This window comes from Artibeus jamaicensis, unplaced genomic scaffold, assembly GCF_021234435.1.
Source record: "Artibeus jamaicensis isolate MK-2021 breed Jamaican fruit bat unplaced genomic scaffold, CSHL_Jam_final contig_1015, whole genome shotgun sequence".
Lineage (NCBI taxonomy): Eukaryota > Metazoa > Chordata > Mammalia > Chiroptera > Phyllostomidae > Artibeus > Artibeus jamaicensis.
Window position 1 is genome coordinate 4,032,364 of NW_026521194.1, and position 14,613 is coordinate 4,046,976.

General features: G+C 40.7%; 1 protein-coding gene across 5 annotated transcripts in view; it reads left to right on the forward strand.

Moving 5' to 3' along the window:
* The window catches only part of DOCK10 (dedicator of cytokinesis 10), a 227,806-nt gene that overhangs the window by 167,636 nt on the left and 45,557 nt on the right, over positions 1-14,613 (forward strand). For all 5 annotated transcript variants that reach the window (XM_037139231.2, XM_053666155.1, XM_053666189.1 and 2 more), the window contains exons 19-26: positions 751-843; positions 2,826-2,949; positions 3,143-3,264; positions 3,618-3,704; positions 5,793-5,885; positions 6,314-6,432; positions 8,474-8,543; positions 11,827-11,940. In XM_037139231.2, coding sequence (XP_036995126.2) covers positions 751-843; positions 2,826-2,949; positions 3,143-3,264; positions 3,618-3,704; positions 5,793-5,885; positions 6,314-6,432; positions 8,474-8,543; positions 11,827-11,940 — 822 coding nt within the window. The remainder of the gene's footprint in view (positions 1-750; positions 844-2,825; positions 2,950-3,142; positions 3,265-3,617; positions 3,705-5,792; positions 5,886-6,313; positions 6,433-8,473; positions 8,544-11,826; positions 11,941-14,613) is intronic.

Sequence of the window (14,613 nt, forward strand, 5' to 3'; positions counted from 1 at the left end):
AGCAAAGTGAAACAGAGTTGCCCAGCAAACAAACACAGTGACCAGGTGGCAGACACACCAGGCCTCTTAGGGCAGTGTTATTCAAAAAGAGGAACATTCGCAGGTGTGTGGGTCCCCTGTGTCATTGCTTTGTTCTAAAGCTTTGTGCAGCTACAGCAGACGCCAGAAGAAACATCATGAGCCTTGAGCTCAGGGAGCTAGTAAACTGCATGACTAGGAAGTGCCATGTCACATGCCCCAGGCCTGACTAGGGCCACTCCATGTGGCAGAGTCTGGACCCAGCTCTATCCTTCCCACTGAGCATTCTTGGATGGGGACCAGCATGTCAGGGGCTGGGGTCCAACCAAGACTTCTGGTCGCCCAACTGATTGCCTGAAACTCGAGGCCAGTGCAGGATACCATGGGCCCCTTTGAGAGGTCATCCAAGAGAATCAGAATAAAACACAGGAACTCTTGTCTCATAGTAATCAAATATTAGCTAATGAGCTGATTTGGATGTTCAGTATCAATGTGATATCTATATAGTGAATGAAAGCGTTCAAATATTTCTTCAGCATAGTAAATGCTGCATACCCACTGTATAATAAATACAGGGTAGCAGATAAAAAGAGTTCAAGGTTAATTAGATGTCCGCTCAGCCTGGCAAGTTATCACAAAATTCATTTTCATCCCAGGATTGGTTACTGAAGAGTAGTGGTCAGGGTTAATTTCAGACACTCATAATGAATCGACTCATAACTTTTTAAACAGTGTATTTATGGAAAACCCGGAGGGCCCCTCTTCACCTCAGCCGCCTACACAGCAGTTCTGCACCATTCCCAGAATCCGGATTTCTCAGACGAGGTAAGGGCCAGGCCTCCATGGCCCCCAGCAGCTCCTAAAAAGATGGGTGAGTGGGCAGGATAACGCACAATGATAAACACTCACTGCAGACCACCCCTCAGACTAAAAACACGCCTTAGCAGACATTTACCTAACCAAGATTTCAAAATTACGTGAACTGACCATTGCTCCAAAAGTATATTGGAAATTCCATTAGTTCAGCCCCAAATTGTCTGTCAAATGTGATTTTGGGAAATTCTTTTCTAATGGATCTGATTTAGTTTTTTTAATTTTTCTGGTCATTGTAACAAAAATTGTGTCAGATACCTTTTACCCATCAATTTCATTTTGTAATGAAAAGAACAAAGGAATGGATAGGGTAGGAGCCCACACTACTGCTCATAGCCTGTGTGACTCCGAGTGACCTTGGACCCCCTCAGCTCTAAATGTGCACTGGAACAAGACCCCCCTGGCCAACTCTCGAGACTCTCGAATTACATGGGTAAAAGGAGAAATTTTCATTCTATCACATTGTTCATCATTGTGTATTTAAAACTGCATATTGGCTTTTTTAAAGCAGGTTAGCATGTTGGTATATAACAAATATGTATGTTTGCAAACCATGACAATTCAGGACTTCTCACACTTTATCATGCATCAGAATCACCTGGAAGGCTTGCTAAAACACAGATTATTGGAAGCCACCCCAGATTTTTTTGGATTCCATATGTCTGGAATGGGGGGCCTGAGAATTTGCCTTTCTAACAAGTTTCCAGGTGATGTTGATGCTACTGGCAATAGGTATATTATTACCAAGGACATTGCTTTGATAATAGGTGAACTAAATTCTTTCCTGAACAATGTGAAATTGAATAAATGGATAAATGGATAAATAGGTAGGTAGATAGATAGATAGATAGATAGATAGATAGATAGATAGATAGATAGATAGATAGATAGAGGCACAGAGAGTCTAATAAATAAGCTGGTAGATAATTTCCCTGGCTCTTTATCACGTTACTGCTTGACTTGACTATTCTGGAAACTACTTACTTGCTGGTATTGAACGGAATGCAGCTCACCTGTGTGGGACCCTGGGATTCCAGTGTAACATAGTGACCACAAGACATGGGTCCTTGTCCTGAAAGACCCTATTACTGACAGGCCATAATCTCAGTGACTCAAAGCCTGCTCACATGTCTTGCCTTGGTTCCTACCACTCTATCTTCTCCCTCAGAAGGCTGTTGAGGGTTTAATTGTAGAGAGTATCAAAGCACTTCTTTCCAGGAGCATAGAGTATGCTCCTCATTAAGTATATGCTTAACCTACATCAATTTTGTTTTGTTTATTCAGAAGCATTATAGCTACCGCATGACCTCTTCATAAAATGGCTCATTAATTAGTTACCATAATGTGTATATTTTATACAATATACTACATATATTTTTTGTTATTTTTTTTAAATGCTGAAGTTGCATCATTAATTACTGCCACGTTTCTCAGCCATGTGCCTATGGTTGCCTGGGGATCTTATTGAAATTCAGATTCTGATTCCATGTGTTTGGGGTCACGTCTGAGACTCTGCATTTCTCACGCGCTCCTGAGTTGCGCTCATACAACTGCGTCCTGCGCACCCTCTACAAAGCAGAGAATTACGGTTCTCTCACTTTGTGCCCCTTGCTGACAGGTCCCCAGTCTGTGCCTTCTTTACTCTCTACAGTTATGTCTGTGTGTGTGTGTGTGTGTGCCTGTGTTCCATCCAGATACTGTAGTAGCAGACATTCTCCGATGAGACGTACTACGTATTCTAAAGAATCATCATCCGCCACAATAAAGTACAAATATCAACGTTGTAACATCACTGCTAGCAGGATGGGTACTTCCGACACTATTAAACAGAGACCTAGCTTTCAGTGAAAGCATTTTTTAAAAGAATTTTGTCTTGCCCTGACCCTGTGCAAATGGTTTTAATCTCAGACCAGCTATTATCGCTTTCATTGCAGGTGAAAATTGAGCTACCCACACAACTCCACGAGAAACACCACATTTTGTTTTCTTTTTATCACGTCACGTGTGACATAAACGCCAAAGCTAATGCCAAAAAGAAGGAGGCTCTGGAGACGTCAGGTACTGACAGGAAACAATCTGAGATAGCTTTCCCTGTCATCTGTTGGACTCGAATTGGAGAGTATTTGAAAAGCTGTAATTTACTCGGTTTTTCAGTGAAGTTTTGTATTCATAAATGATAAATAGCTTTATTTTTCCTCCTCACCTTGGAGGCTTGTACTCAAGGTTTTCTCTTTATGGTTCCTCTGCACAGTTGGATACGCATGGCTTCCTCTGATGAAACATGATCGGATTGCTTCTCAAGAGCACAATATCCCGGTAGCTACAAGCCTGCCTCCTAATTACCTAAGCTTTCAAGATTCTGCAAGTGGAAAGGTATTGAATGATGTATAATTTAAGAGGGGAGAAAATGAGCTAAATGGCATGAGGTTATCTTCTCTGCTATTTAAACGAACCCAACCATGTAGCTATGCATCCATTGTAATTATGAATGAAATGCACCTACAGTGTTTTGAATATCTTGTTTACTTTATGTCCAGTAGAAATGATCTATTAGCAGTGATTCCCTGATACCACCATGGTCTCATTCACCAATATTGCCTAATGCATCTTTTATTTTCTGTCTATGTAGTAATAATGTAAGTTAATGGATCAAGATGGCAAATTAACATGCACCGAATAGTTTTCTCAGAAGTTGTCACGGTGACAGTATCAAACTTTTTTCGCAGCACTGTGGGAGTGACGTGAAATGGGTTGACGGTGGCAAACCTCTTTTCAAAGTGTCGACATTTGTTGTGTCCACTGTGAATACTCAGGTGAGCATGATGTCCAAAATGTCAGCATCTTCTCCAACACCTGACACCATAAGGTGTCTCCTACATTAATGGGAGGAGACTCACCATTTTACAAGTTGTCAGAAGAGCCAGTGAGTGAAGAGGGGGAACTGTCTGTGGCATAATGATATGCCTCTCCCAGGGGAGATGCTGTCCTAGTCCATAAAAGTCCAGGCACCCCAAATACTGGAAGTACAAAACTAATTCTCAGTGCCCAGCCAAGGCTCCCCAACCCTGTACCTCTAACTCTTTAAACCCATCTTTTCTCTGATGCCCTCAGCTCTGGTCATGTCCCACAGAAGGGCCAGCATCCACCAAACCCTGCCTGTGTATCTCAGAGTGCCTAGAGTTAGTTTTCTTGTTTCCAGCTGCCTTCCCAGGTCCCTCTCACAACTCACATTCTTCTACCCACACACTTATTGTCCTTGGGGCTGAGGGGGCACATTCATCTTTTCTTTACAATGTTATTGACCTCAGTTCTCCAATGCTCCAGGCCCTCTTCAACACTATGCCCATCATCTGCTTAGGCTGACCCTTTGACACTCAGCATTTCCTCAGCCGGAAAGGCAACTCTCCTCTCTGCACCTCTGCCCCTCCCCTCATTGGCCTGGCCAGCTCTTATCCACCCTTCAAATCTTAGCTCAAAGGTCAGTTCTTCAGGCAAGCCTTCCCTGTTCCCTGCACTTGCAGACACGCTGGCTCATCTTGTCCTGCACCCACACAGCACCTGCTTCCATTGAGCACTTATCTGATTTGATCAGATAGGTATATGTGGAAACACGGAGCCCTGCCTGTCTCCCTGGCATAATGGGAGAACCACAGAGGGAGGGACAGGGTTTTCCTCGGCCTTCATTCTGTCTGCTGTGCCTGCCAACGGTCTGGAGCAGAGTCAGCTTTTGATAAATAATGGTTGAATCGAGGGATAAGTGAAATAAGACTGAACATATCACACACACGGAACTGAGGGGAACCCAAACCACAGATGCCCTTCTAAGATAGACAAATACCAGCAAAACACACAGACAGTGTGTCTTTACCCAAATTCCGTATCTCACTTCCTGATGGCATAACTGTGAGCCCTCAGCCCCGAATTTAGAGAATTTCCATGGTGCCACTCTCTCCAGGAAATAGCATTAAAGCGTGTGCTAGTTTCCTAGGGCTGCCAGAACAAAATGCCACGAGCTCGGTGGCTTAAACAACAGACATGTCTTTTCTCACAGTTCTAGAGGCTGGAAGTCTGAGATCCAGGCATCGGCAGAGTTGGTTCCTTCTGAGGCCTCTCTCCTTGGTTTTCTCTCTGTCTTCACATGGTTGTTCCTCTGTGTGTGCATGTGCCTGGTGTCCCAATTCACGCTATTATAAGGACATCTGATATTGGATTAGGGCCACCCTAACTGCCTCATTTTAACTTGATTTCCCCCAAACACTCGAATCCTGTGGTACTGGGAATTAGGGCACCAGCATACGGATTGGGGGGGACACATTTCAGCCCATAACAAAGGTAAGAGTCAGTGTTATTGCATGATGTTAGTGTGACCTCCCTAATTTTTTATCAGCTTGGTCATTTAAGTCTGAAAAGATCCCCATGCATATTTAAATATCCTTGTGCATTTTTCATGTGTGTTAAGGAAAATGTCAGAGAAATTGGTAGAAGTCTATGAAAGAAGGAGGAGCAAGAAGAAGAAGGAAGGCACTTTTTTTTAAAAACAACGGAAATAATTCTCCAGCCATGGCTGTGTAGCTGAGGAGGAAAAATGTATGAGAATGAAATAGGGAAGAGAGTGGGTTTTGTCGTTGATTTCAACTCAGGCCTCCCATGTGCCAGGATATGTAGGGAAGACAAAAACTCTGTCACTTGCCCCTTCATAAGGCGCTTGCCTGTTGCAGCATCAAGCCTACAGAAATACCCCATCACTGTGGATGTTACAGTTTACATGTCACTAGAAATACAAGCAAAAAGGACTCACAGACATGGACAACAGTGTGGTGGTTGTAGAGGAAAGAGGGGTATAAGGGGACTAAGTGGTAATGAAAAAAATACAATAAAAATACTTTTTTTTGGTGTTTCAGGATCCATATGTGAACGCATTTTTCCAACAGTGCCAAAAGAGAGAGAAAGATATGTCTCAATCACCTACCTCGAATTTTGTGCTCTCTTGTAAGGTAACATGACATGCAAATCGTTTCAGTGGTCTTTGGGGGAGAGATGGGCAAAAAAGGCCTTGATAGTTTTCACTGAATAACCAACTAAGAGGTCATTACCATCGGAGATTTTTAAATGCCTTATCAATTCAGAGAGTAAATTATTTGACTTCATGATTCCTTAAGAGTTTCTGTCTGTTGGTTAAAAAACAAGCAAAAGGCAATGTTCCAAAATAAAAATGATTGACAATTAAAACCAATTCAGGTTACATTAATTTTTAAGTGCTCACCTTTGCCACATCCCCCCCATTGCTCTCGCGCTAAATGAGACGAAGACTGAAGCCAGATTAAGGGGACCTACAGTATTCATGTGGAAGTTTGGGAAAACCTCAGAAGAATAAGCTTTCAATTTAATCAGTGCCCTTTTGTTTCCTGTCCATTTACTGCAGAACTTATTGAATGTGGAAAAGATTCATGCAATCATGAGTTTTCTGCCTATCATCTTGAATCAGCTCTTCGAGGTTTTGGTGCAGAATGAGGAAGATGAGATCAGTACAACTGTGACCAGGTATCCATAATGTGGCCTTGGGAGAAGAGATTTTGCCATCTCTGGTTACACAAAACTTTGACTCTAACTGAACAGCCACCTAATTTGTGTTTGCTTGCATTTCATTTGAACACGGATCTCAGATTGCTCACTCTTCACCTTGTCCCTTCTGATCATCTGTTGTTATCACTTGAGTAAAAGATTAGGCCTCTTTTTTAACTTTTTCTTTGTGACTTTTAAACTTTTTATTTTGAGATAATTATAGATTTGCATGAGGTTATAAGAAATAATAAGCAGAGAGATCAATCTCCATGTTCCTTTTACCCAATTTACCCCGCAGGCAACATCTTGCAAAACTGTAGTAGACTAGCACTACCAGAATAGTGACATCAATAGGATCAGGATACGGAACATTCCATCACCAAAGGGATCCCTCGTGTGGCCCTTTTATAGTTGGAACTATTTCTCTCCCATCCCCACCCCCACTCCTTATCCCTGGTAACTACTAATCTGTCTCCATCTTTATAACTTTATTATAAGAATTATCTATATATATATACACACAATGCTTCATCTACATATCTATAGGTATCTTTATCTCTATATTTATCTATATAGATAGAATCATACAGTATGTCACCATATAGTATGTAACCTTTTGGGACTGATTTTCTTCACTCAGCATAATTCTCTGGTGCATCATCCAGGTTGCTGCGTCTACCCATAATTCCTTTCTTTTTATTTCTGAGTGGTACTCCATATCACAGTTCCCCTCTCTAACAATTTTATCTGTTGAATAGAGTTGTGTTATGTCACGTTTGGGGTAGATTTGGGGTTAACCTAAGTTCTCATTTATCTGAGAGAAATGTCCCATGGAATTCCTGGGCTGAATGAGAGCAGCGTGTTTAATTTTGAAGAAAATATTTAATTGTTTTCCACAATGGCCATACCACTTCACATTCCTAACAGATCTTTTTCCTTTTTAAAAAAAATATTCAATTTTTTTAACTCTACTCACTTTAAGTTTATCTATGCTACACATCCTTCCAACATTACTAATCTCCCTGGTGACTTTGGCAATCACAATTTCCTCTTTATAGATATCACATCTTGAACTAATTACTGAATCATGTATTCCTAATGTTCATTTCAAAAATATTAGTCACAACATTCCAGAAAAAAATTACTCTTAGCATTGAAATATTTCCAGTACTTTCTGAACTCACAGGCATGTTATTAGCCTTTTGCAGAATGAAATAAATCTCTGGCCTTGTTTTTAAGTAGAGCCCTGAAGCCCTGGAAAATTAAGGTAGTTCTAACAGTCCCACAGCCAGCCATTTCTAGGGCCAGATTAAATGTCCCCAACTGTGTATTCAATGCATGCTCCTTACAGCATGAATGTATGGGTCTGTGGTGATAAGCTGCCCAAGTATTTCATCTGTTGGATCTGTTGAAATGCTGAGATACTCCTCAACACTAGCCATGGAGTAACTGGAAGTGTTCATGTGAAAATACCTACCAGGGCCACCACTGCTACAGAAACCCCATTCCAGCGAAGGAAGAAAAAAAAAGATCCTGCATCTGAACCTTTACTTCTTCCAAAAGCATAGACATCTAGTGACTCTAGGTTGGAAGGGAAGCCTTGTTAAAAAAAAAAAAAGGAATATGATCATTAATGCAAGGTTAAATATCTGAAATTTAATCAGGTACTAAAAATGATCCATTGAAGAAGGAGACAATGCCCACAAACACATAGACTACAATAGCACATTCAACTCAGGCAAAAAAAAAAAGTCTCCAATGTGAGATACTGCAGCCATAAGATCGTACTTGCATCTAGCATCCTAGCATTTAGAGATTTCACGGTTGGAATGGCTCACAGGTAATATAGATATTAAGTACTCAGTATTGGCGGATAGGGAGGATGAGGGAGAGTCTGAAATTGGTTCATTCATTTATTCAGTAACTATTAAGGACCCAGTTTTCAAGCACTCCAGTGACAAACTAAGTGGTATCTCCCTGCCTGCTCCAGAGAAGCCACTGACCAGCTTTGTTTTTCCAGGGTTCTGACTGACATTGTGGCCAAGTGCCACGAGGAGCAGCTGGACCACTCTGTCCAGTCATACATTAAGGTATGGAATCACTGCTTGGCCACTGGTCATTTGCCCTTGTGCTGTGTGGCTTGTCTCATTTCCTGTCTGCAATAAGTAGGAGGCTTTTCTCTTTAGCTGGATGGTGCCCCCTCACAGTAATGTCAAGCATTCCTCTTAGCTACTTGGAATTCCTTCTCTTTGCAGTGATGGGCTAGATGTGTTGTTTGAATGTATAAAGATATAAATAACATGTACAGGTGTAAATGAATATTTATATGGGGAGAAAAAGCAAAGAAGGAGCTAGAGGAGAAAATTGAAGTATTGTCCTTTAGAAGTCAACATTGCAATGAATGAAATTTCTGTGTAAATTAAAGGAAGATTTTTCCTGTTGGTTTGTTGAATGCTCTGTGTATCTTCTGTAATGTTTTCTTAGCTTTTCTTATTGTTTTCTCAGGCATTATTTCATTTTCCCAGTTACTGTATATTTGTACCTGCTTCTGGTATGTGAAGCCCTTTATCATCTGGCATGAACCACTAGCTCATTCCATCAACTGTGCACTGCTTCTTCCAGTGTCCTTCGTCAAGTATATAGTCTCATTTCCAGTTGGCCTGTGAATTAATGCCCGTGAACTTGCGATGATGTTTGCACATTGTAGTCCCTGCATCTTCTTGAATGAAAAGAAAGAACCCATGTAGAGATAAATAAGAGTAGCTTAGTTCACTTTATTTGAGATGCATAGAGGACCTAAATTTCTATTTTTTCTATACATAGATGAAATTTTTTGAGACATAGACCTTTTTAATTAAAAGAATATATTACACTAGTATATATTGATAGACATGTACCCATATAATTTTACATGTACAGAAAATGGACTAGAAAAGAATTATGGTCTTTTATGCTAGAAACTTGATTTTTAAATAATTTTATTGAGAAATTTTTATTTCAGTTTTATGTCTATATATTTCCTACCTGCCAGAAATGTTAAATGTTTTTCCAAATATCTATGCATAAGTGTATGCTCTTTCTTAAAATGTCCCATATGCCAAAAATAGTCAGTTACTTCAAAATCATTTCCCTCTGGTCTAGGTTTACTCAGTAAGATCTACATTTGCAGAAGGCCAGATTTACCTATAAATGACTTTTTATTTTGCTCTCTGTTTAAGATAGAGTCTATGCTTACTTTTATAGCTTATGGATGAGTTTACATTCAACAAAACCATCTACACAACCTTCAGTCTCTCAGTGCTTACTTCAGTTTTCCATTTCACTCTCCAAGGGGGCTGAGACCAAAAAAAAAAAAATCCTCCAGATTGCATTACACAAAGTCTTCTCCATTTCAACACAAGGTTTATATACTTTTTCCAATGGAATTACTGGAAGTTACATATAGAACCCACCGGTGTTGTGACATTTTTGTGACAGTAAGGTCTAGATCTCATGAGAACCTTAAAATCAGCTCTCAGACTCCATCTGTGATACTCTTGGAGAGGTATATTTCAAATGCGTACTGGGATGGTCTTTATTTTTAACCAGGACATTTGAATTATCCTGATGAGATCATTTGATTTTGTAATATAGGAGACTGCTTACTTAGCTTGCTCTGAAGAGGTTCAAATTTAAAAACACACCTCTATGAAATTTCAAGCTGATAGCAATATCTAAATATGTTTTACCACACATTTTCATAGTCCTAAAACAAATGCAACCTGACAAATATAACTGACTGGAATTTTACTCTGGAAAGAGCACTAAACTAGCAAGTGGGAAACTAGATTCTCATCAAGATTCAACAGTTAATTTAAGCAGTCAGTGTCTCCGAACCTCTCTTTTCTCCTCTGTGAAGTAAGATGGGTTGGGCCAGATGAACATCCAGCTCTATGACTCTGTGATTGGAATCCTGCTGTAGCATTGTACATGGTTGAGAGCCTGACCTTGACCAAGGAATCTGATTCTTTATACCCTTGATAAGAAAAGTTATTATTTAACATATAGATAGATATGAAGCCCCACAACTAGGAGTATAATGGAAACTGAGGGGCTAGTACATATACATGTTTTGATGTCCTTGAGAGATGTGACAGTCAATGCAATTAATATTTTTTCAGAAACAAACTAAACACCATTTCAAGTTCAGTGGTGCTAAGTGCTGCTAATTCACCCATCTACAATATCCAAAACACACACATATACACCATGTCTTCTGCAAAAATGTATGCCTAGAGTTAATTAATGCAATGCCATGGTTTACAGAAATTCATGGCACTGACATGTTACAGCCAAAATTTTAAAATAAGAATATTTCAGTGCTAGTTGTAATACCCGTGGGGCTAACTATCTGTGCATGGTATTAGGTAGTTATGACATTCCCCTCACATGAGTCATACTCCATGATGGGGGAAAATTGTATTACTCTTGATTTTAGCTAGTTTCACACATCTCTTAGCTTTGGCTTTCTCCTCTGGGATGAACTTGGAGAAGTCAGGCCCCATCAGGACGACTTAACTGTTGAAGAGCCTATAAAGTTCAAGCAAATTACTGATCTAAATGTGAATGTGCTTTTGCTCTGAGTGTCTTGCCTGCCTCCACTCTTGATTATAATGAAGTCTGAATTGTGAATATCCTTAAGAAGTGAACTCCCTTGAGGCAAACCCAACTCATAAGTCAAATATAATTTAGTAATCAGCAAATTGATGTTGATATCCTTAAAATAGATGAAGAAATACCCAAAACTAAGACTGTGATGTGCACTTGGTGGTGCGTGCCCAAACCCATCTTTTGAGAAATAAAAAAGTGAGCAGCATGTGTTATCTCACTGATGGCCAGTGTCCATGACTTTGATGGCTGTGTCTAAGCATGAGATGGTAGGCCCTGGGCATGTGGGAAGCTCATCTACTGGCCTCTGGAAGGCACCTGCTTCCCCACTTGGCTATTTGAGTGGGTGCTCTACCCTTTCAGGATGAAGAAATGCTACCATGCCACGTGTTGCCAGTGGAAGGAAGGAGAAGGGGAAATGTATCCTAAGTAGGTGGGTCAAAGCCCCCCATGTTTCCTTCAACCTGCTGCATTGCTCTCTGACTCTTTCTTTTGATTTCTACAAAAAGAGTTTCAAGGAGAGCCTAGGTGAGCCAGTCCCTACCTGCGCAAAGCCCTATATAGGAGCAGGTGTGCACTACTCTTGTCATTGGGCCTTTGTTTATTTCATGACAAAATCTGGCATGAGCAGACAATTTTGAGTTATGAGTTACTCATGGAACATAATTTTTGAAGCTTTGTTTTCTTAAAGCATTTGACTTATTTCTCTTTTTGGATTTTCTTCAGTTTGTGTTCAAGACCAGGACATGCAAGGAGAGAACGATACATGAGGAACTGGCTAAAAACGTGGCTGGTCTTTTGAAAACAAATGACTCAACAACAGTGAAGCATGTCCTAAACGTAAGGAATTTAAAGGCAATTCTTTCATTGTTAGTACGAAGTTCACTGTTACCTCCAGAAGGTGATAGGATCCATTGATTTTCAGAGATCATTTCTCTTATAGTTTCTAGCATGAGCTTCATATTGTAACTGTAGCATATAAAAAGTATTAATCAAGAGGTATCTGTGTCAACAGAATAGATTACCTTCAGAAGTAGAGGGACCCAAGTTAAGTCCTTTGGCCTAAAGACAGAATAAATGTCTATGAAGAGTTATTTAAAATACTGAAAAATTCAAAGTGTAGCAAAAATAAAATTTGTTGGGTTTATTAGACACAGTAATAAAGAGGAAATATAGCAACAAAAGGATTGATGACATGTTAATGAATGAATATACAGACAACAGAGAGGAAACCAAGACACAGCCACTCTTTCATCCCCAAAAAGCTGAAACACATAAAGAAGAGATGGTAACAGTTTATGAAAAGGCAACTCTACACGATTACACATAGAAGAGCAAACTTAGTCCCCAGCTTAATTAATTATCTATCATGACTTGACAGATGAATAATGGATTAGTAAGTAGCTACAAAGGGAAGGCAGGATCAATAAGCATCAAGATGAGTTCACTAGTATCAAATTATCCTGAGCCAAGCAATTTGTTTAAGTTATTGTTCTGAGTATATTCATTTAGTTAATTCAACAAACAGGCCTTTGGTGCCTCTCATGCAGCAGGCACCATCCTTGGCACTTGGCCCACAACCAAGAACAAAATAAAGAATTCTGCTTACATTCTGCTGGGAAATAACAACAATAAACCACAGACACGATAACAACGTTAATTAAATTGTGTGTTAGAAGGGGAGCAGTGGTGAGGGAAAAGAACATGTCAGGCAGAGACGGGGAATTGGGAGCACTGAGAGTTCACGGTGAGATTTGCAGTTTCAAACAGAATGGGCAGGATAGAGCTCACAGAGACGGTAGTCCTTGAGCAAAAATGGAAAAATGTGAGAGAGTTGAAAGAGCTCACGTGGATGCTTAGAGTAGGACATGAAAGGTAGAAGGGGAGGCCTGTGTGGAGTAGTAAGGCAGCAGCATACCTAGAAGTCCCTGGGGGATAACGGGGAGGGCAGGGTGGCTGGAACCAAGTGAGCAAAGGAGGGAGACAGCCAGATGAAGTCAGAGAAGCAGCGGGTGGTTTGGCGGGTGGCAGAAGGCCATATGGGCCCTGGCAAGGGCTCTGGCTGCCACTCAGAGTGAAACAGGGACCCACTCAGAGGGAGCTGAGCAGAGGAATGCTGTGAGCTGACCTGGGTTTAAAAGGGTCACTCTGATGGCTGTGTAGAGAATAGACGTAGTGGGCTGAAGATGCACACAGGGCCCACTGGAGAAGTAGCCTGCCCAGAAGCGGGGTCTTCCGGGGAGAGTTAGTGTTCAGTTAAAAGATGAAATGAAGGGACTGTTTAGAGGGGAATTTGCATCTCCAGCGGATTTTGCTAATGGTGAACCACGTGTTCCGAAACAGGTGGGTTTCAGGAGGTGGGAGTCATGGGATATGTGGATACAAAACATGTGGGGAGTCAAGAGCAGGAGAGGAGGTGGGACCTCTTCTGTTGTCTGACTGGGACGGAGACAGAGGCCTCACTTGATTAGTCCTGGCAAACTGAGGTGGGGAAGAGAGGAGACAGCAGGAGCACTGAGGGTGGAGAGTGGTATCTGCTGGATTCCGAGGCACACGTCGGAACATTTGCTTGATGGTTCATAATGCCATTTTGGACAAAATGACCGAAAGGAGATTTTAAGTGTTCCTTGAATTAATATGCCCAACAACACGAATTCGACTTCCAATACTGTTTATTAAGAAGTGGCCCTTTCATTAAGTCAGAGCTGCCCCTTTGGAACTTCAGCCTCATCTCAGTCACTCTTCTAGAGTTAGGACTGTGTACTCAGAAGTTCCTGGCAGTACGGTTGGTGTCAGCCTACCATTGGATATAGTGCCAATGCTCATCCACAGTAGAGCAGTTAGGTAAACCGTGGTCAGATACATGAGGTTATAACAATATCGGACCCTCAGCTTCATGATTCAACATAAAGGAATCTCAAAACATAATTTGTTGAATGAAAAAGGCAATCACAGGGGAATACATACAGGATGATTCCATTTATATGAAATTCAGTGGCAAACAAAACTAAATATATTGTTTTATTTATTTTAATTATTTTATTGTTGTTCAGTTATGGTTGTCTGTTATTTTCTCCCCACCCCCTCCAAACCCACCTCCCTCCCTTGCTTCCACCCTCCCCCTCGGTTTTGTCCATGTGTCCTTTATAGTAGTTCCTGAAAACCCTTTTGCCCACTGTTTCCTCCCTCCTCCCCTCTGGCTATTATTAGATTGTTCTTATTTTCAGTGACTCTGGTTATATTTTGTTTGCTTTTTCTGTTGTTGTTGTTGATTATGTTTCAGTTAAAGGTGAGATCATATGGTATTTGTCCCTCACTGCCTGGCTTATTTCACTTAACTAAATATATTGTTTTAATGTGTAATAATGGTAGCAAAATTATGAAGTTAAGCAAGGGAAAGACTACCCAAAATTCAGAAATTTTTGTGGTGGAGGGGAGGAGAAAGAGGAGATGATGGGGGAGTGCATTCTTTAAACTGTATATACACGAAAATGTACTTTTTGTATCTAGGAT